The sequence below is a fragment of the Aspergillus homomorphus genome, assembly GCF_003184865.1.
Source record: "Aspergillus homomorphus CBS 101889 unplaced genomic scaffold BO97scaffold_26, whole genome shotgun sequence".
NCBI lineage: Eukaryota > Fungi > Ascomycota > Eurotiomycetes > Eurotiales > Aspergillaceae > Aspergillus > Aspergillus homomorphus.
In genome coordinates, this window is record NW_020291912.1 from 372,112 (window position 1) to 393,122 (window position 21,011).

The 21,011-nt window shown below is 51.8% G+C and overlaps 7 protein-coding genes across 7 annotated transcripts; 5 read left to right on the top strand and 2 right to left on the bottom strand.

The window, feature by feature from the left end:
- Nucleotides 1–986: 986 nt before the first annotated feature.
- On the top strand, nt 987–3,927 carry BO97DRAFT_406678 (carbohydrate-binding module family 48 protein). The gene is made up of 3 exons (XM_025695462.1): nt 987–1,374; nt 1,557–1,692; nt 2,018–3,927. The coding sequence occupies exons 1-3, from the start codon at nt 1,352–1,354 to the stop codon at nt 3,713–3,715; spliced, it is 1,857 nt and encodes a 618-aa protein (XP_025550063.1). The 5' UTR covers nt 987–1,351; the 3' UTR covers nt 3,716–3,927.
- An 85-nt stretch (nt 3,928–4,012) lies between these two features.
- BO97DRAFT_393487 (uncharacterized protein) lies at nt 4,013–4,887 on the bottom strand. Its single transcript, XM_025693929.1, has 4 exons — nt 4,495–4,887; nt 4,376–4,401; nt 4,241–4,299; nt 4,013–4,150 (listed from the first exon to the last, which is right to left on the bottom strand). The coding sequence occupies exons 1-4, from the start codon at nt 4,589–4,591 to the stop codon at nt 4,093–4,095; spliced, it is 240 nt and encodes a 79-aa protein (XP_025550064.1). The 5' UTR covers nt 4,592–4,887; the 3' UTR covers nt 4,013–4,092.
- A 2,116-nt stretch (nt 4,888–7,003) lies between these two features.
- BO97DRAFT_308744 (uncharacterized protein) lies at nt 7,004–7,490 on the top strand (the record flags this gene model as incomplete). The annotated part of the gene is made up of 2 exons (XM_025691186.1): nt 7,004–7,212; nt 7,388–7,490. Coding segments are annotated over 2 exons (312 nt in total), but the record flags the coding sequence as incomplete, so codon positions are not given.
- Nucleotides 7,491–7,647: 157 nt separating this feature from the next.
- Nucleotides 7,648–9,645, bottom strand: BO97DRAFT_455033 (phospholipase, PLC-D). Its single transcript, XM_025699127.1, has 7 exons — nt 9,526–9,645; nt 9,047–9,460; nt 8,810–8,986; nt 8,719–8,757; nt 8,455–8,663; nt 8,248–8,397; nt 7,648–8,176 (listed from the first exon to the last, which is right to left on the bottom strand). Exons 1-7 carry the CDS (start codon nt 9,622–9,624, stop codon nt 7,864–7,866), a joined length of 1,401 nt encoding a protein of 466 aa, XP_025550066.1. The 5' UTR covers nt 9,625–9,645; the 3' UTR covers nt 7,648–7,863.
- Nucleotides 9,646–10,890: 1,245 nt separating this feature from the next.
- Nucleotides 10,891–12,113, top strand: BO97DRAFT_444393 (VIT1/CCC1 transporter family protein; the record flags this gene model as incomplete). The annotated part of the gene is made up of 2 exons (XM_025698458.1): nt 10,891–11,454; nt 11,597–12,113. Exons 1-2 carry the CDS (start codon nt 11,084–11,086, stop codon nt 12,111–12,113), a joined length of 888 nt encoding a protein of 295 aa, XP_025550067.1. The 5' UTR covers nt 10,891–11,083.
- A 5,323-nt stretch (nt 12,114–17,436) lies between these two features.
- BO97DRAFT_116349 (phosphatase PAP2 family protein) lies at nt 17,437–19,073 on the top strand. The gene is made up of 2 exons (XM_025689945.1): nt 17,437–17,983; nt 18,060–19,073. The coding sequence occupies exons 1-2, from the start codon at nt 17,562–17,564 to the stop codon at nt 18,955–18,957; spliced, it is 1,320 nt and encodes a 439-aa protein (XP_025550068.1). The 5' UTR covers nt 17,437–17,561; the 3' UTR covers nt 18,958–19,073.
- On the top strand, nt 19,074–19,984 carry BO97DRAFT_116350 (uncharacterized protein). Its single transcript, XM_025689946.1, has one exon. It carries the CDS (start codon nt 19,190–19,192, stop codon nt 19,724–19,726), a length of 537 nt encoding a protein of 178 aa, XP_025550069.1. The 5' UTR covers nt 19,074–19,189; the 3' UTR covers nt 19,727–19,984.
- The last annotated feature ends 1,027 nt before the right edge of the window (nt 19,985–21,011 follow it).

A 21,011-nucleotide genomic window follows, 5' to 3' on the forward strand; every position in this document is an offset into this window, starting at 1 on the left:
TTTCCCCAATCGCATTGCTATGGGGATCCATGGATGGTGGATTCTGGCCCTCTCCATGCTCACTCAGCAGTGGCACTCACCGAGGTAGCCATTCCCGACCGAGTTAAGCGCCGACGCCGTTTATCTCATTCAGGATCGCCGTTTTCGACGGGACCTTTTGCGGTGTAGTGGGGGAGTCCGTGCTTTCGCTCCCTACCGATTGACAGGATGAATGCGATCATGGATCATGATTCACTCGCTTTCCCAGTTGCTTGCTTCGATTCAAGCCAAGTGCAAAACTGCAAGATTTACCGGTTAGCTTTTGCTGCAGAATCTGGTTCCTTGCGAGGGATGGTTCTAGAATTTCACGTGCTGGGCAGCCTTGATTCTTTCTCTCTTCTGTTCCGATAGGGACGCTCAGTGTTGCCCATCAGGCGCTCAATCCTTGACTAAAGTTTCCTCCTGAGGTTCTAATTCCATAGGGACTCAAGTGATGAGAATATTTGAAGCAGAAGGGAACCAACCATCTCCCTCCGGCTGTCGGAATATAAACCTAGCCATCGACAGCGCCTTCCCATGCTTGCATCTTGCAACAAAGGTTCCGAACCCTGAGGGCTGATAAGACGCCGCCAGCTGTCAGCACGGGCACGCACAAGCTGAGTTGTACAGGGCAGGGCTGGGCAGGAGATTTGTTCGAGTACCCGCCAGCCAGTCAACCAGCCAGCAGCAGCATTTAGTCTAGAACGCGCGCCAATCACCCTTTGAGACTGTGATAGGGATCCATCCAATCTGCCCCTTCTGTAGGTACAGTAGTACCTAGTAGTAGGTCAGGGTTCCTTAATGTGTTGTTGCCCCCTGGTCAATTCACCAATAGGATTCACTTCAGGAGTGATTCAGCTTAGGTGTCCGTGCTGGCCGGCGGTAGTGTAGCTATCTAGAAATTGAAGTGTGTCTGTGTGTAAATATTTGTCGTGGTGTGGAAGGTGGTTTGGGTGTGTGTGCAGTGCTCTGTGGTCGTGGTGGCCGCCACCCCGCTCGCTCCCAGCAATCAATCAACCTTGAATCCCCAGCCTCCTCTCTCTTCCATCTTCGTCGTCGTCATATTTTCCCTTCGCTCCTTGTCTGTCAACAGCATTGTCTATCCTATCTATCTACCTACCTACATAGCAGAATCCCTTCGTGCGATAGTCAGGAATTTGTCTCCGCGCTTGTTCCTGTTTTCTTTTTGCTGGTCGTTCCTTTTCCTTTCTTTCGCTTTTTCATTGACCTGCCTGGAGTATTTACTCCCGACTGAAACACTCTGGTCTCCGTATTATTTTTTCCACCTTCCACTCTGGGCGCAATCACCCAACCCTCATCTCCACTATAGAAGATGGGGACCTATACCTTTCGATGGTAAGTTAGCCATCTCACTTCGCGCGATCAAGTATTCGCTTCCCCAATTTGAAGTTCGGACCTCCAATGAGCATCTCTCGGGGTGTCTATGACTGCTGCCATCATCCCCGACACCTTCCGGACCCAGCGCCAGGCATTTGTGTTCGCTGACCGTTGCGGCTCATCGCATGGGGACCAACCAGGCCGTATAATGCAAGCGAAGTGTATGTGACGGGGACGTTTGACGACTGGGGCAAAACCGTCCGACTGGACCGCAATGGGGATGTGTTCGAGAAAGAGGTCGAGCTTCCGGCCACCGATGAGAAGATCCAGTATAAGGTATTTCTTTGCCCCAGGAACCCCCTTGCTCGTTCACCTTTGTTTGCACACCCTAATCCTTTCCTTTTATTTCATTCATACACCGGGCGGGTGTTGCGATTACGTGCCCGTGCTGGATCCATACACGGGCTGGCCTGATCGACCCTATCGACGACGGGTGATGACGCTCGGTGGTGGGTTGCGCAGCACCGTGCTGACGTCATGCCACGGCCAGCCTGCCCGCCCGTCGCTCTTCTTGAAACTATAAGACTCGCACAATCGTTGGTTTGCGCCATCATGAGATCCACTCACTAACATTGTTTCTCTTTCTCTCTCGTGATTAAAGTTCGTCGTCGACGGTATTTGGACCACTGATAATCGAGTCCCCGAAGAAGACGACGGTGATAATAACATCAACAACGTGCTCTATCCCGATCAAATCCAACAACCATTACAGAACGGCATGGCCGGTGTAACCCCCGATTCAACTACCGCTGCTCTGGCGGCTGGAGTACCCAGGGAATCCAGCAGCAAGGCCAATGGCTACCACCCTATCTTCTCGTCTGCAGCACCCGGTTCGACAACTGCCAAACTTGGACAGGAAGTCCCCTTGGAACAACGGGCAACCGTGCCAGGATCATATCCAGTCACCCCGGGAGGCACTCCCGGCGGTGAGGCTGAACAGTTCTCCGTGAACCCCATCCCTGCATCCAGTGGTATTGGCAACCCCATCAAGTTGGTTCCTGGGGAGAAGGTGCCTGACTCTAGCACCTTCAACCCCAACACGATCCAGTCCACCGCACGTTTCGACAGGGGTGCGTATGAGCGAGGCGCCAGTCTGCCTGGGGCCGGAGAATCGTTGCAAGACGGCAGCGCTTTCTCCCTTCCACCTGTGACGAAGAACACCATTCCCGAGTCAAGCTTGCCCATGGGCGGCGATGCGACCCAGGATGCCAGAGATCCAGGATATACGATCCAGTCGGCTGCACCCACCTCGACTACGGCTGCCCTTGCTGCTGCAGTGCCCCTTGAGTCTCAGAGGCCGAAACGGTCGACAGGTGGATCTCCCTCGGAGGAGCTCCCGGATGTGGTGAAGGAGTCACTTGAGAAGGCCCACCAACACCCTGAATGGGCTGCCAACGAAGAGGTCGTCGAGGAGAAGAAAGAAGTGGAAGAAGAGCTTCAGCAGAAAATCAGCGTGAACAACTCTGTTGGCCCCCCTGCGCCTGCGCTCAGTGCCGCCACTACGGAGACTGCCCCCCGGCCTACTGGTGCGGCTGCTCCTTCAAGCCAGCTCTCTTCCAAAGCAAAGGGTCCTACTGATGGACCAGTGGTAACTACGGGTGTCGATTCTGCGAAGGCCCCGAAGGAGTCGGGTCCCGGCCCTGTCCAGAACACCTCTACCGCTGTTTCTACAGCTGGTGCTGTCGCTGCTTCGGACCAGCTCTCCCCCAAGGAATACGAGCCAGCCGAACCGGTGGTGACCACGGGGGTCGGTTCTGCCAAAGCCCCGGAGAAGTCGGGCTCCGGTCCAGTCCACGACACTTCTGCTTCGGTTCCTACCGCCGGTGTTACTGGCTCTAGCGCTACCAAGACCGCAGACTCCGCGGTCGATGGCGGCTCGACTGCTGCAGCTGGCGATGGTTCTACCTCCGCTCCCACAGCGGGGGTCACTGGTTCCAGCGCGACCAAGACTGCCGACGACCTGGACACCAGCAAGCCGGTAGAGTCCAAGAAGCTTGCCCAACCCAGCAAGTCCACCACAGACGACGCTGTGTCTGCCCCTGCTGCTGGTGCCACCGGCGCTAGTGCTACCAAGACATCCGACCCAACCCCAGCCACCGCCAACACCAACAAGGATGCTTCCGCGCCTGCACAGAAGATTGATGCTCCCACCAGTACCAACGACAACAACACCAGTGCCTCCGCAAGCAAACCTACCAACAACAACGCTGCGACCGGCGCGGCAACCAACGGCAAGGCAGAGTCGAAGAAAAAGAAGAAGGGATTCTTCTCTCGCCTCAAGGAGAAGTTGAAGCATTGATTACTACATTGATACGACAGACCCGGGATACCAACGACAGTTGTTCTCGCTAATGGTGTATAATGGGTGGAGGACTTTTTCTTTTGCGTGCTTTCTATGATTGATTGTCTGGATACCTTTTGTGTTCGTCCTTCTCGTTCGCTGCTTCAAAATACCTTAGGTAGTTAGCACATGGTTACGTATAATGAATCGATCGCTTGATGAATAATGAGATTTTATTGAATGAGTAAGATCATGTTTAGTTTGTACTTTTACTCCAGCCTAATCATCTCTCGTAGATGAGTAAGACCCCTTGATCGCGAGCATCATTAATATATGGTATTAATCGCACCTATCTACCATACCCAGCCCCTCCAATCCATCTCAATTCTAAACAATCAAATGGGTATCGCATTACTGACAATCCCATTCACCTTCACCGGATACCCCAACACACTGAAGTCACAAAGCATCAGCTCAAACGGCCCAAATCTCCTCTCCACAAGCCTACACAACGAAAAAGAGGGGAAAGGGGGAACAACATACTCCTTCCCCTTCTGCGTCAAACAGCACCCACAAAAGATCGAAGCCGGATAGCAGATCACCTGATTACCGTTACCCAGTCAATTAATCCATCTCCCACAGCCTACCCGGGAAGCATATAAGAAGGGAAAAACATACAGCAGCTACCACCGTGCAGATGAATCCTGAATCGGTTGGTGTTAGCTTTATCGAAGCTACTACATAGCTAGCTATACCGAGGCTTTGGAGTGTCCCGGAGGAAAAGAGGGAGTTCTTACCGAGGGTTGGCCCGACGACTTTACAGCGGCAGGGGTTCTGGTCTGTGCCGCATTGGAAGCAGATCGGGAGGATCGGGATGAAGGGGATGTCGCACATTATTTTTTTTCCCCCTGTTGGTGCTTGTTTTTGGGGTGTTGAGGCGGGTGTGGTTTCTCAATTTGGGGGTATGGGGGAGTTGGGTATTGGAGGAGAGGTACGAGGGTTGTTCTAGATTATCTATGGTTGTCACTGTCTCTTCGGGACTGCTTGGCTATGTAGATGTCTGTCTTAGTTATTACCTAGTGGGTTTTTGTGTAGTTGGGTCAATTGAACTGGTTGTGTTCAATCGAGACAGTTAACCTTGTTCGATGGAGTTGGTGGTGAGGTAATGGTCGCGCATGATTCATTATGACGACAGTTGGTGGTGAGTGCATGAACTTGGTTTGCGGGGTGCAATTGCTGTAACTTAGTATACTGGGCGTACGGGGTTGATCATGTTACTGCGTTGCTGAAGGGCTGTGATTCGTTGGGTATAAATTTGGATGTTCTCATGCGTTCAAGGTTGTGTTGTGGTGTGGTGTGCTCGTTGTCAAGGATGTTCCCGGAGAGAGGTCGTTGCTGTTGTACTGTACCTTGCATGGCATGCATCCTTCGGGGCCATCCGAATGCTACTCACTAATTATAGTGGTTCATTCTGTTGTATCAGTCTACGCGGTATTTAGTATACCCTTTGTTGCATCGCAGCCGAGCTCTTGTGGGTATGTAGAAGATGTGAAGATCCGCCTTTGGGTATAGCTGGGTCTGCAACTATACTCTGTACACCGTGCCCCAAACATTTCTAGATCTCACTCTCTTTTGGTTCAATTATGGCATCAAAGCATTATAGTCTTGACAGAAAATGACCTTCCCTCTTCTTCTTCTACATCACCTTATCGGGTTTCCGCATCAAAGGTCGCAATCATCCGATAGAGCTCCAGCTCAATCCCTAGCATCTGTCAATTGCCATCTGAACTCCCGATAGTCTTTCACTAAAGCCCCGGGTCACAGGCCTGGAATATATGCTAGAGGATGGAAAACAGGCACAGATGGATTCAGCCAGTGTGTAGAGCAGCAAGCAACAAGTTGACGTCGTCTTGACGACCTCGAAATGAATCACCAGGGCTCGCCAGGACCCGACTGAGCGTAGCAGGAGTATCATAGCGCAAGAACCGCTTCGAAGCTTCGTGGCCTGCAAGACAAATGTGCTAACTGGTGTTCACCGTGGTGTGGACCCTGAAGTTCGATATGAAGCTGCCAGCACCGTAGGGGTCATATAGATCCCGAAACACATATAGTTGTCATATTGAGCTCAGTGCAGGTTGCTTCCACCCCATCGTTCGATGTTCGGGCTTGTATAAGTGTTGTAGTGGAGTCAGGGATGATGTATGAAAGCTTAAATATGCTTGAGGACTAGCCTGGCCGGAGGAGTTGATATCAAGCACTGCGATCTGTCCCTAATGTCGTTGACGATATTGACAGATGAAGTCCTTGGAACGAAGTGTACCACGCGAAGTGATCTGTTGCTCATTCAGTGACGGCCCAGCGAGGATAACTGGCATGTGCACAAGTCAAGTGCCATCGAGCCAAGCGACACCATGCAAGGCCACACCTCATTAGAATATTGGTATTGTCTGACTCAATCTCGGACCTTCATAAAATCACTAGGTGCAGCAAGAATGCAAAATGTCAGCCCCTCTCTCCCCTCAGCAATTGGCCCCCTCAACTTGATTGCATGCATTGCCGACAAACGACCCCTCAACGCAGGCAGCACTTCAGCATCTCAACCAAGCCTGTCCTACATCCATTCACTCAACCCGCAACCCCTGACAAACACCACTCATTGTTAACTATAGTAAAACCAAAAATAACCCCCCTGTCCTACAGCCATTCAGCCACAGGAGTGCAGACGACTGCGCCCTGTGCTGTGTGCTGTGAGCCAAAGGGCGAAATCCAAGCCAGGCACCAGAATTTCCCCAACGCTTGGCCCAGGCTTGGCAGCAACCGGTGGTTGGCCTTACAAGGCGAGAAGGGGAAAAAAGAGAGGGCAGGTTTGTAATGAGAACTGAACCGTGGACCTAGGTTGAAGCAGAAAGAAACCGATAATTTGCGGTCGCAGGTCTTTTGGCTTGCCTTATATAAAGGATACCTAGTGGTAACCTAGAGCCAACCTAACGCTTCTTCCTACCTTCCTTCCTCCCATCCTTCCGCTAACAAAGTTTCACTTACGACCATCATTCCTCCACCTCCACAGTCCACACACGAACTAAACCCAAGTAGTTCCCGAACAGGTGCTCGCCGTGATTGAGTATTACATCACCCGATCGCAACAAACCCGCAGCCCTACGGATTCCTTCTTGCAGTTCGCAATTCGATCAACCACTTCTACACCATAACAACCACCCCGATCGACACCAGAAACCTCACGAAGAGCGACATTCGACCCCACAAAACCCCAAAAATACTATACTCAAAAGAGATCCATTACACAAAATGTCCGCCCGCCTAACCCCCCTCTTCATCCTCCTCGGCGTCCTCCTCATCCTCGCCGGCATCGGCTACGTCGCCTACTCCATCGTCCAGGACGTATCGCGGCACACGCGCTCCAAGATGGAAGGCAAGAACGTCATGTTCACACGCGAGGGCATGAAGGTCGGGGTGCGCGAGGTCCAAGATGAGGAGTACTTGGATCGGAGTCAGAGGTTCGTTGCCTTATACCCTTCCTTGGCTTTTGGTTTGGGGATCGTTGGCTGGGAGGAACAACAACCAACCAACCAGCCAACCAACCAACTAACCAACCAACCAACCAACGCCCATCCCCTGCTGTCTCGATTCAAGGCAGAAAGCAAATAAGCTAACATTTCATTGATTATGTAGTGTCCTGGTCAACATGTGGAATCATACCTCTTTCCCTGCGTATAAGAGTCGGTTTTGGGATATGACTAAGCCCACGGTTTGGGGGCAAGACGATAAAAAGAAGAATGCCCCATCGGCGGCAGCAGTGAAGAGTAGTAAGCGGAAGTGACTTGCTAGGTATTTGAGGAGGGGATATCGGGAGAAAGAGGGGTGTTGTTTATGAAGTGGGTGGATGAGGAAGAGGGTTCCGTTAAAAGTCCTTTTTTCTGGGCCATTACTGCCCTTACGAAGAATTGGTGGTGGTGGCGTTGTATGATTCACGCCGAGCACAGTCCTTTTCAAGGGACAGCTCTAACGAGACATGATAGTCATGATTGCTAAAATATGAACACTATACTATACTCTATATTAGCTCTAAGACTCTTGAGTTCCCCCTCTGTCTTTCTTTTCTTTTGGCATAGACATCACATCGTCCTGTCGTCTTCTCGTTGTCGTATTTACTGATTCTCATAATAATCGTAATTCTGGTTCAACTTGTAGAACGGCTTCGGCTTGGGCTCCCAGCTGCTCCCGTACCAGGTCGGCGTCATCAGCTTCTCCGGCGTGTCTTCGCGTTTCTGGTTGGTGAAGAGGTACTCGAAGGTCTTGGCCCACTGCACTCGGTTGTTGAGTCCGTCCAGCCCCCACAGTTCCTGCAGGAAGTGCAGGATGGAGGTGTGCGTGTAGGCCGAGTTGTCGGCGTAGTTGGTGCCCTGGTCGTGGATCAGGTGGTTGGCGGGTACCCAGGGGGAGATCAGGAACGCGGGGACGCTGTTTCAGACAGGGTTCGGTTAGACCAGAATAATAAGGGAGAGAGACGCGGAGAGAAACTAGTTACTTACCGAACACCCAGACGAGTGTAGTCGTAGGTCACGTTGTGGCCGTCCGAGACCCCGGAGAAGGTGATGCCGTCCTCGGGCTGGGGGATGTTGACGGGGGTGGGGACGTGGTCGGCGAAACCACCGTGCTCGTCAAAGTTGAGGACGATGAGACTGTTTGCATGGTTTCTAGTCAGCACTAAGCCGGGCTAAAAGACTTGAAGCACTTACACATTGTCCCAGTACTTGGACTTGCGCACCGCATCGTACAGATGCTTGATCAGCTGCTCGCCCGAGGCCATGTTGCTGGTTGGGTGCATCGAGTCGATGGTGCAGCATTCTGGGTTGTAGTAGGAGAATTGAGGAAGAGTGCCCTCCTCGAGGTCACGGTAGAACTGGTCCGAGTGCACCAGGCGGTCCATGGCATTGTCTTGCACCCACTAGAACGAGGTGAGTATCATGATGGTCGACCATCTATACGAGAATAAATCGTACCTTGTACATGTATGAGTCGACAATGGCGGTCTCATAGTACTGCAAACAATACATTAGTGCATGCCAATGTACATGTGTGTGGTCAACTCACGTTCTTCCATGTGATGTTCTTCTTGCTGAGGGACTCGAAAATTGAGGTGGCACACGAGGTACCGGTGTAGTTCGCATACCACCCAGCAGCTTGGTGAGTGTTGTCGACCATACCGCAGGTAGAGCCCGAAGTAGCAAACTGACGGTTGGGGTTGGTAGGACCCGGGTGCTCCGCGTGCTGCTACCCGTTAGTACAACAAGTACCCCAGTATCCCTGCAGTAGAAGACTAAGACTCACATAACTGTCCCAGAAGGCAAAGTTCTTGGCAACTTCCGCCAGAGTCGCCGTTTTCTTTTCATCGTAGGCCTTGATGACGAAGCTGGACTCGCCAGGAGTGGCACTGTACTTCTCCGATTGGCGCTCAATAAAGCCACCCATGTTGGGAACATCATCCTTGGTGACGTTCCACTTGCGGAAGATTTCGTAGGTGACACCCGCGAAGTTGTGGTCAGGGTCAGTCAGAGGCACCTCGGTCTCAAACGGGGCCGCGCACACGTTCAGAGGTTCGTTCCACACCGTCCAGTTAGGGTTAGTGTACTCGTTGCAGTACTCGATGTTGCGCAGGTTGTCAATGTCCGGGTGGAAATCCCAGTAGCCCGCAATGTTGTCGAACGAGTGGTTCTCCAACATCAGATAGATAACATGTTTGATCTGCGCCCCAGTCAATCTGATGCTGCAGACTACCGGGGGGTCTGGAGAAAAGGTAAAAAACGTACATTTGAGCGAACCTGATCCCATTGTGCACTGTTCTGCTTGTGAGGAACAGCAGTGGCTAGAGTAGCCAAAGCTGAGATCGTCGCCACGCTCAACTTCATCTTCGCTTGCTTTCAGTCTGCAGCCGTCCGTCGCAAGCTTCGTTCTGCTCTTCGGAATCCGGTCCATTCTCCTGTCGGGGGAGCAGGGAGGGGCGATATTTATCCTCGTCCCCTCTCCCCATCTCCCCTCTTCCCCCTGGCTTCCCATCAGCAATGTGCAACAGCGCGTGCCGGCTGCTTCGGCATACACCGACATCCTTCGGAGATAGGCAGGTTCACACGCGACATGATTTGAGCAGCTCGTCCCACTTCCCTCCAGAAGCAGGGAAGTTTCTTCGCAGTTATGATGATCGGTGAGAATGACTATGGCCAATGGCACGGGATCGTGGACTGCACGCTGTGGAGATGAATTCTAGCGCGCGTGAGACAGCCCGCAATTGCAGCTAGGATGGGGCGATAGAGATGCTCCGGATGCACTCCGCAGCAGCAGAAGAATGAGGGGATTGGGAGGCCGATGCAGGCGTGGAAGAGTGAAAGGCCGGGCAGTTGGAGGTCGCGATTGCAAGATGTGCATCAGCTGCTCGATTGATTGGTCTTGATCACGGGAGGAGGAGGTTGAGACGGCGCCTCTAGCCCGGTTCAAGGGGGTAGCTAGGGCGCTCCGCTTGCAAGGAACGGGTTGGAGAGGTGGTACCAAGTCCCATCCTCTGCAGCGAGCGTCAAGGGCAGCGTGATTCAAGCGTGCCTGTTCATTGCAGTAGAGATGCATGCATATCAGGTGGGCTGGAGGGTCTAGAAGAGAAAGGACGCTAGCCCGTCCCTACCTAGTACATAGAGAGCTTAGTATCTCAGGTAGTGACACTAAGTACATCCACTTTAGACCACCGATTAGGAAATGGTCGAATGTGATAGGCTGAACTGGTTCAAGCTTCAGGAGCTCCGCAGCCCTGGTGGGTCTCTAGCTTGCATTGTCCCGGAGGTTGGGGCCAATCAGAGATGCACGTGCCAACCCCGCGACTGCAGATGACCGCCAGACCATGAGGCACGTTGTCCCTCACGCTCTCTCCATAGGCCTTTACAATAATTCCCCCTCTCTCGCGTGCACATGGCCCATGATAAGCTGAATGGGGTCCCTGGAAGATTGGAAGATGGAAGAGGGCACGAGGGGCATTCTTCCGCCTCGCTAGACTCTTCCGTGCCTTGACATCTGTCGCTCGAAACCATATCTATACCCGACGGCCCCGACGGCTCTCTAATCTCACTAGAGCTCACGCTGATAGTTTTGCCTTGATTTTACTCCCTGTTTTTTTTTTTTTTTTTTCACTCCGGAGAAAATACCACAAAATTTTTCCTTATTCTTCGCCTCTTACTCTCCTTCCAATTCCAGAAAAGACTAGTCGAGCGACGATCCTCCCGCCGTGTATATTAACCAGTGACCCGTCACACACCGAGTGTGATCAGATCAAGTCTCCCGCATTTATTTCTTCTTCCACAAAGTGACAGTCTCCCAGCCGTCGATATGTCTATCTCCTCCATCAAAGGACTGCTATCCAGCTATTCCCCCGTCTCTGAATACCACCAACAACACGATCTGGAGAAAGAATATCCACTATCCCTGCGGCACGAGAGCGATAGCGAGTCTACCGCCGGCTCAAGCAGCTCAGTATGTCGGGAAGGGGTGGAGAAGAAGGAGTCGAAACTCATCGATGGACGCATCGTCTCCGACGCCATCATCGGCCTCTCCGACGGCATGACGGTGCCATTTGCCCTGACCGCCGGTTTATCGGCCCTGGGCGATACCAGAGTGGTAGTTTTTGGAGGCATGGCCGAGCTCATTGCAGGCGCTATCTCCATGGGGTTGGGGGGTTATCTGGGTGCAAAGAGTGAGGAGTAAGTAGTAGTATCCACTTTCCTACTTTATACTTCCCGTCAATGCGTGAGGGGGAGGCGAAGCGGGATTTGATGTGCGCCAAAACATAAGTCCAAAGAAAAAGCAACGATCTAACAATTGGGTCTTTTCCTTCTCGTCTAGGGAGTCCTATCGAGCGACGTTAAAAGAGACCAAAGCAGAGATTCTGACCGACCCCGCCTCGGTGACTGACACCATTTCGAATGTCTTTGCCCCCTATGATCTCCCCTCGGAATTGGTGGGGGAGCTCACACGACACCTCTCCACGTCTCCCATGCTCCCCTCCTTCCTCATGAACTTCCATCATACCGTTCAGGAGCCGTCCGGGTCGCGAGCCTGGGTGTGTGCCTTGACCATCGCGTTGGGGTACTTCATCGGTGGATTTGTGCCGCTCCTCCCGTACTTCTTCGTCGGGCCGCATGGTGCCTTCTATGCCTTGCAATGGTCAATTGCGACGATGGTCGTCGCGCTGTTCCTGTTTGGATATGGTAAGACGTGCTTCGTCAGTGGATGGAGGGGATCCCGGAATATTCGGCGAGGCCTCATCGGCGGATTGCAGATGGTCCTAGTTGGGGGCGTTGCCGCCGGGTCAGCGATGGGACTGGTGAAGGGGTTCCAGATGCTGGCGGATACTCACTAAGGGGATAATCAGCAATGATTCCTTTCTTTATAGATTTTGTTTGTTCTTTTGGCGTTCAAGCGGGCTGCAAAATGGGCGGGGTGCAACGTGCATTGGATGATACCGGATTATGATTGATCGACCGCATAGAGGGCTATGTGACATGGGTCGATATTGATATCGATAGTAAAATGGAATACAGGGAGTTCAAGGTTCACAAACAACGTTGCTTTGCGCCAGCGCGGAAAACCCTCCAACGCGATATGACTCCCCAATGGGAGCTACCCATAGGAAGACACCAAGACACCACTTACCTGCCTGATAAAGAGTCGCATGTAGAATCACAACGAACAGAAAGGGCCATGCATAGAACCCTCTACAAATTAGACACTCCATCTGACCCCCTATACCCTAGCCACCACAAAACATGCCTCCATACAATAGCCGACTGTGACTTCCAGTAAATCCCTCCACCTAAATCAACTGTAGTCTCTTACGCATAACTCCGCCACCACAGCCCCAAGCTACCCCCAGATATCAACCAGTCAAGCCCTAGATAACCCAGCCTACAGGTAAAGCCAAGCCATTCCTCAGACCACCCCCCGCCCCGGCCCTCAAGGCAGGCTGTGCTCACGGCACCCCCACCCAATCGGAATCACCAGCAACTACAAACGGATCAACATTCCAGCTCAGCACACGCAAGACCGCACTGCCACAATAGCTCGCGCTGCAAAACATGAGCCTCAAACCAGCCAGCCCTGCCAGGCATTCCGGCCGGTGTTGCAGTTTGGTGGATTTGTCTGGGTGATCGGCATCGAGGAATGTGGGGTACTTGCAGTCGTTTTTGCGGGTGGTTAGAGAGGTATGTGACTACATGTTGCACTTGTGAGTTATTATTGATCTACAGCCTGCGGTTATTCGAGGTGAGTTAATAGTCGCTGTGGATTGATGCACTTGCTGCAAAAGTAGACTCCGCTAGAGGAAAGGAGCGGGGGAAGGGGGAGGCAATTGCATTTGTTTTATTGTTGTTGAATGGTGGCTGGATCAGACCAATAGATTAAACTCCTTTGTGATGCATCGATAGGACATCCATTATTGACCGTGCACGTGAATGTCTTAGTTTCATTTTGACTTTTGCATTAGACTATGATGTTCATGGTCATGGTCAAGGGAGGAGGCGAGGATCATCGAGAGAAGGTTAAATGAGAGTTATGCAGCGTGTTCATCCTCCCTTCCGGCCCCTCGGCCGGCAAAGCTGGGCCGAGAGGCATTGAAAGATGGAGTACAGTAAACAAAGTGCGGTGTTGCCCATGCAGGGCATGCGGCATGACCTCATTGTCTCCCTCTCTTCTGTCTTTTCCATTTGTTGCCCGACGGGCACGAGGGCATCAGGTGATCGCGCTGCAGCTTCTTGTTTTGCATCTCAGTACTGTAAGTACTGTATGTTACTCTACCTGCAGCAAGCGGTGAAGCTAGCAGGCACGAAGTGATTGATTGAATGATGTTGAATACGGCGCACTCGACTTACTGTGGCGTGGATGGCAGTTCTACCGACTGATGTCAAAGGAGGTCCAGTCGAAATTCTAGAAGGAAAAAAAGAAGACAGGGCAACAACAACAATCCGGATCCGGGTTGTTGTGGCTCTCCCGCGCTTCCGTTGCCCCGTCCGGATCGTTCGTTTACTCGATGATGTCCGATGATGTCGATGACCCTCGATTCTCCGTATCTGCTTCTTTGGTCCCTCCCCAGAGCAACCGTCGATGATGCAACGAGCAAACTAACCTGTCCAATCCCAAAGGTATCATCCGAAAATCTACAGTGTATTCTTGACGTTGGTTACGAGTAATTCAGAAGGGGGATGTGGATGGATGCTGATCAAACCTTCCAAGCCACACGTTGTCCTGCTTGGCCCAAGCTCGCTCTGACCTTCAGTCCTTCACAGCCCACCACCAAATGCTCCACTCTCATGCCAGCAGGCAACAATAATGGCTCGGCATCATTTCCAGGATCAACAGGAAGACCAAGGGGTGAGCAAACGAATACGAGAGATGGAGGAGGGGGTTGAACCCCAAGGATCATCTCCTGTAGAACCACGTTTGACGGTCCGACACACTGTCAATCTCAGCAGCAGCAGCACGTTGACCCCGTGTTTTGATGAACATACCGATCGGAAACTTGTTACACTATCCTGCCTGAAGGTTTGGGGGTGGTATACACAGTAAAGTCCAACTGAATGCTGAATGCTGATGGCTGATGGCTGATGCTCTGTTGCCTGTTGAGGCTGGGTGCTGCAGGATTTCCTCACCCTTTAATTTCAACCAGCAACAAGCCCCAGCTTCCACCACGCGTTTCCGTCGTCAGCTATCTACTTCGACCCGTCTGCAAGAATAGATTGTTAGAGAGGAAATAGTGGTAGCGGATTAGACCGCAGCACTGCCTGTTTGGACCTCGTCAGTCGAACAACACCAGTGGAAGTATCCGATTGGAATCGCGAGAATCAGCCGACTGAATTGTAGTTTAGTATCGTACGTAGTAAGTATCATTAAGTAAGTAAGCGGATCGGGAAATCGTCCGCATGAGGCAAGCCACAGCCAGAGCAGGAGACATGATGGAGTTGCAGTCCGATCGCATGCGCCCCAGTCAGAACATTGCGATGAGGAGCAGCACTCCCTCATTCCCTCACTCAGGGCACAACTCATTCTGATTAATTTAGGGCGGAAGTCATGATGACGCTGCGCTTCTCGACCTGTTTGTTGTCCGAGAAAACCTATTGGTGAAAGTTTCACCACGAAAAGAGTACAGTCAACAACCTGTCAGGGTCAGTGCAGCGAACCTCGATCAGCTGCCATCTGGCTCTTGGAGCTTCACTAAGAAGAAGGTTTCGAACCAGGCGCTGTGCTTGGGGTGCATTGTGTTTGCCCTTTCTCGGATGCAAGAATGATCACGGCAAGCCGCACCACCGGACGAGGTGATCATTCTGGCCTGGGCTGGGCGGGGAGAGCGCGAGACACTGGAAAGAACGTGTATGTATCGTATCGATTGCAGTACCATACCATGTTGTGACAGTAACCAGACTGCGGCTTCCGTCCTCTAGTACTCTTGTTCTCTCTTGCTCGTGTTCGAGTGACTAGAGCCCAAGTGTTGGATTATTTGCTACTAGACCGTTGCTTAATCACTCTAGACCTGCATATCATTCCTCCATCCTTCCATCTTCAGTTGTCATGTTGCCTAAATCCCAAGTCCCGGGATCAAGTTAGGGGGAAAGGAGTTAGGGGGGCTGGCTGGGGATGATATTCAGGAGGGCTGGGGTTGGTGGTGCAGCAGTCCTCGTCCCTCTTTCCCCAGCTTTGAAGCTCAACGCGGCCAGGAACGAGACAATAACGGCTGTCATCTGGGTTAATGGTTAATGCAGCTGGCGTGGACCTGTCTCTGTCTGACAGGCAATTGTTTCGAGTTGAATGGCGTGGAGTGGCTGGGAGGGAAGATAGTCGCCTACTGCTTGTCTCACTGTAGCTGACATCTCTCAGCTCGTTGGCTGATCCCCGTCAAACAATCACATATCATTCTGGGCTCTACGGCGGCTATTGTCCGAAGCTGTCTTTACTGCAAGAGGTAAGTAATACGACCGATGCTCTCTATCCATCACATTCTCCCCTGGCCTGTAGGCTGTCGAAGTGCCGACGCGGGAACACCTCGGCGCTTACGGTCCCCGATTGTTATCCATCAGATTAACGGATTGTTATTCACCTTCATGATCGTGCTTGTTTCTTTATGGAGGGTCCCATCCATCAGACAATTGAGCCTTTTTTTTTTTTCCGAGCCTCGAGCGGTGAGAAAGACTTTGTTAATGTCTTAGGATGCGGATGCCGGATTGCCGGGGGCCCGATTCATCTGGTGCCTGATTAGATGGGGAACTGAATACGTGAGAGAGAGAGACCTCGGGCCTCAACAAACATTCATGATCAATAATGATCATTAATTATGCGGCGACGGGGGAAATTGGGACCAACCAGACTATTCAGGCACAGCGGGTCTTGGCGGGCTGTGGGTGGAATCGGTGAATTCCCTGGCCCGATTTGTGAGACCGTTGTGGATTAAGCGAAATTGAGGCCGGAGATCCACGCCTTCCTGTTGGTCGATTCAGTTGCTTGCACTTGCAGGTAGTCTACGATTGAGATGGGCGTATCGCGGAGAGTGAGAATGGCTGGCTTTCTCTCCCTCTCTCTTTCTATGTGATAAAACCTACAGTATCAGAATCAGACCCTTATCAAATGGGACCAGAGTCAGAGTCACGATCCATTTTATCACATATACAAATATGCACTGTCTGCGCACAGCTCCTCTGCTGCACCGCGCCAACTTAATCTCCGCGTGGCTATCATACAACTGCTTTACTGTCTAGCCTGACCAGGGCGTGCAAGGTGGATGTACTGTACTCATAGCTGTAGCAAAGCCTTGTAGTGCTCAGGTCCGCTCCGATCCGTAGTTCGGTATTTGCGGCTTCCGTTGTCCGAACAGAAAATTTCTGTCTTTTTTTTCAATTCTTTTTACTCATCAGGCTGTGAGCTGGAGTTAGTCTAGTCTGCCCTGGGCTCCCTCAGGCACCTCAACTGCTTCCGAGGCTGACTATTTAAACTAGCACTGGAAGGGTATAGACGGTACTGAGTATGCCCCAAAGCAGTTAGAGCACAGTTAGTAATGACGACATGATACGGAGCCAAACTGATAATACCGGTAATACTGGAAATACGAGTACGACTTTACTTACTCTCTCCCCATAACTGTAACTGTAAGCCGTACCGTACCCGTCGTGGTCCGTCGCCCCGTCCAGTCCAGTCCAGTCGATGCCCTCTTCTTTCTTTCTTTGCTGATCCAACCAAACAAGACCCCCAATCCTGCAAAATCCTCATATCCATCCATCCCATTGTTTCTTCTTCTCTTCTTCTGCTCTCTTCTTCACATTCTTCCTTCTCCTCCGCTTCACTTCCTATCATCCTATTTCCTCTTTACCCTCTCCTCGCTAGGCCCCTATCCCTCCGGCTCCGTGGCCATATCTGCCGCCCCTCGCGACTGTCTCCTCGTTCTTGGTCGACTGTTTCTCTATCGCCCTTACTGTCCGCCTTGCGTCAGAGAAACCCTTGCCAACGTGACCTCCCAGAACATCCTCCTCGTTTGGCCGCTGGAGACCGGAGCCCGCGCTCCTACGTCCTTGATATAACTCAATTTGAATTCTCCGCTTGTCGGATTAATCCAGCCTGCGATCGAAACGTTTTGTTCCAGGGTTCTCCCCTCGACTCCTGTCACGTTGACGCCGAGACCTCACGACCACCCTCTCCTTTCCGCCAGCTCCGCCTCGACTTCCCATCCTTCACTTGCGCCCGCTGCTCAACCACCCTTTGCTAGACGAGTGAAGAAGAGACCCTGCCGGCCATTCCACGGCGTCTTCTCGTACCGCGATTAGCCGCCGAGATGAATAGTTCCCTTCCTTCGTGGAAGGACCGCACGCAGAACCAGTTTGGCAAGCTTCAGATCCAAGTACCATGGCGCTCCATCCAGCTGCTGGTCCCGCATCGCATGCGACGGAAGATCCGGTCGAAGCTGCGCAGCAGGCTTTCTCCGACCTCATCCATTTCGTCGCTGCAAACATCCTTCTCGCCCGTCGATACGCTCCGTTCACTCCAGAGCCATCGTTGGACACTATATGACTTCCAGTATCTGCTTCTGCTGATTATCGGTATCTTCTCCCTCAGCATGATGGGTGCACCGGGGCCGTTGGCCAAAACCGCGGTCTTCACGCTGCTCCTGATCTCGCTCCTGCTTCCGATCACCCGCCAGTTCTTCCTACCTTTCCTGCCGATCGCGGGCTGGCTTATCTTCTTCTATGCTTGCCAGTAAGTGAGATATTGAGTCTAACCTCATATTCGGTCTGTCAGTCGAACGGACAATGACTGACTCTTCCGGCTATAGATTCATTCCGAGTGACTGGCGCCCCGCGATCTGGGTCCGCGTGCTTCCGGCCCTGGAGAATATCCTGTACGGTGCGAATATCAGCAACATTCTGTCTGCTCATCAGAATGTCGTTCTTGATGTGCTTGCTTGGATTCCTTACGGTCTTTGCCATTACGGTGCGCCGTTCGTCTGCTCGCTCATCATGTTCGTCTTCGGCCCTCCCGGTACGGTTCCACTTTTCGCCCGCACCTTCGGCTACATTAGCATGACTGCAGTCGTCATTCAGCTCTTCTTCCCATGCTCTCCGCCGTGGTACGAGAACCTTTATGGCCTGGCACCGGCCGACTATTCCATGCCCGGTAACCCCGCCGGTCTTGCCCGGATCGATAAGCTCCTGGGGATCGACCTGTACACCTCGGGCTTCAGACAATCCCCTGTCGTGTTCGGTGCCTTCCCCTCTCTGCACGCTGCGGACTCAACGCTGGCTGCGCTCTTCATGAGCCACGTCTTCCCGCGCTTGAAGCCTCTGTTCGTCACCTACACTCTGTGGATGTGGTGGGCGACGATGTACCTGTCCCACCATTATGCAGTGGACTTGGTTGGTGGTGGTCTGCTGGCCACGGTCGCTTTCTATTTTGCGAAGACCCGCTTCCTCCCGCGCGTCCAAAGTGACAAGACCTACCGCTGGGATTACGACTACATTGAGATCGGCGACTCAGCTCGCGCCTATGGATACGACTTGGCTAGCTTCGATGGCGACTTCAACCTTGACAGCGATGAATGGACGGTTGGCTCTTCGTCTTCGGTCTCTTCTGGCTCCTTGAGCCCTGTCGACGACCATTACACTTGGGAGGGAGAATCCCTGGCCTCCCCGGTCGCCGACATCGAATCGGGACGACATGTCATTAGCCCATGATTCTCGTTCCGAGTTCCCACCAACTTCACACTGCATATAGCATTCGCTTCTTGCATCTATTTACGATTGGCGTTTTAACATTTGACGACATGCTGGTTTATTGCATTGAGCCAATTTCGACACATATATCTTTAATACCGACCACGCGGCTTCGTTTCTGTTTTCAGTCTTTTCGGTACAGGTCCACGCCGAGCACTTGCTTCGGCCGGACCTTTCGAAAGGATGCCACTTGATGATCTCTTCCTTCGCCTCATTGTACTATCACCGCAATCTTCTGGCTTGTATTTCCGCTTCCTCCAGGCTACCCTCGAAGCTCCCGTCGATAATTATAATACGCAAGACCCAGGGCCAACTCCTTTCGGCCTGTGCTGGTGTCTTGCCTCCGACACTCGCTTCTACAATGCCGTCTGGGGCTTTCCAGAACGATTCCATTCGCTTCGAATCCTACTTGCGTCTTTCGCTATTCATTGGCTGGTCGAGCTTTTTACCTTTTTACCTTCTGCTCGGCCAGGTACATAGACTTTTATATTACTTCGTGTCGATCGCTCACACCATTGGCGCCTGGGTTCTGAGACCATTCAATGAAGAAAAAGTTGATTGGAGGCGCTTTTCGCTCGCTTCCCAGTTTTGCACATCGCTGTGCATCGGAAAGGATGCAATGTTGTTTAATGACCTTTTTTTGCATTGGCATATAGATACAGGGGTTATGACGAACCTCTTGCTCTCAGGCCGTTGCGATACCCTGAGACCTCTATTGTTTGTTATTTGAGGGGAGTGGAGCTGTTTGTTATTTCCAGATCGGAAAGGGGAGGAGACGCAAGGAGCACCTTTACGAGGACCCGCATCCGGCGGCGGAGGATCTCCATTTCCTATTTCTTTCGTCTGTACCCTTTTTATCCTCACGTGGGAGCTGGGGATGGGATGGAACTGATCTGCTTGTTGCGCTAACGGGGAGGAGAGAAGCATTGTGCATATGCCAGTGAACTCAATCCAAATCCTTGACACAACACACATGCACGTCCTCTCCCTCACCTAGGAATCTCATCAACCCTACCTCACGCCTTCTTCATTGTGTGTGCCAGTGTGTCAAGAAGGATTGCCAATTCGTTGGAAAAATCATATGCATTTTCATTCCTCGTCTCCGCTCCAGCAATTGCAGCATCAGGCACCGGGCATTATTAATTATAATTAAATTAACCAGGTAGTGTTATGATTTATGAAAGAAACCTCAACCAACCCTTTATCTGTATATTGACTTTTCTTCTACTCTGAATGTGTGTTTCTCTTATGACTTTTGTGTATGTTCGTTTTGGAGTGTATGTCCAGTCCATACTATTGGTTTTCCAATTGAAGAATTCCACGATAATCGATTAGGTTTGCAACCGATCACTTTCAACCTCTATGAAGGAATCTTGTTCCCGCTTATATCTGGTATTTGCTTGCAGGACAGATATCAAGTGTATGCAGCGCAAGTGCTGCAGTCTAACACAGAGTACCGTACGTAGATCAGGGGGGTAACGGAGAGAAGGCCACTGGCCGACCACCTCCCGTCTTCCTTCTGCTCCAGCGCTAGCCTTCATTCTATTCTTTTCTCTAGTCGGTGGTCTCATCTATTGGGATGGGAGTATTATCACGGATACTCGCCCCGTGACCCCGTGCAACGCAGCCAGTTTTACTAGTCGAAGACGTACGTGTCGATAGACACGATGCAAGGGTTGGCGGATAGCATTTCTTCCTAAGTGCCGTGCCCGCTTGAGGCATTATCGGCTTGGAGGATATCCATTGCGTAAATTCAGGAAGGTTTCTCAAGGATGTCCGATTTATTGATATATGGGATAGTTATAAGGTCTGCGAGCGGCAGCCTGGGTAGATACAATAGCTTCGCCCTCTTGGCCATATTCACCACCTTACGTATGTATCATCTCCATCAATAGTCATGTTCATGTCCATTTGTTCGTCATAATAGGGCAGTCTTTTGTATCTTATGATGATGATGCTTTATAGAAATGTGGAGATAGAGAGGTGTATGATGCATGAATGGATCATTGTATGCA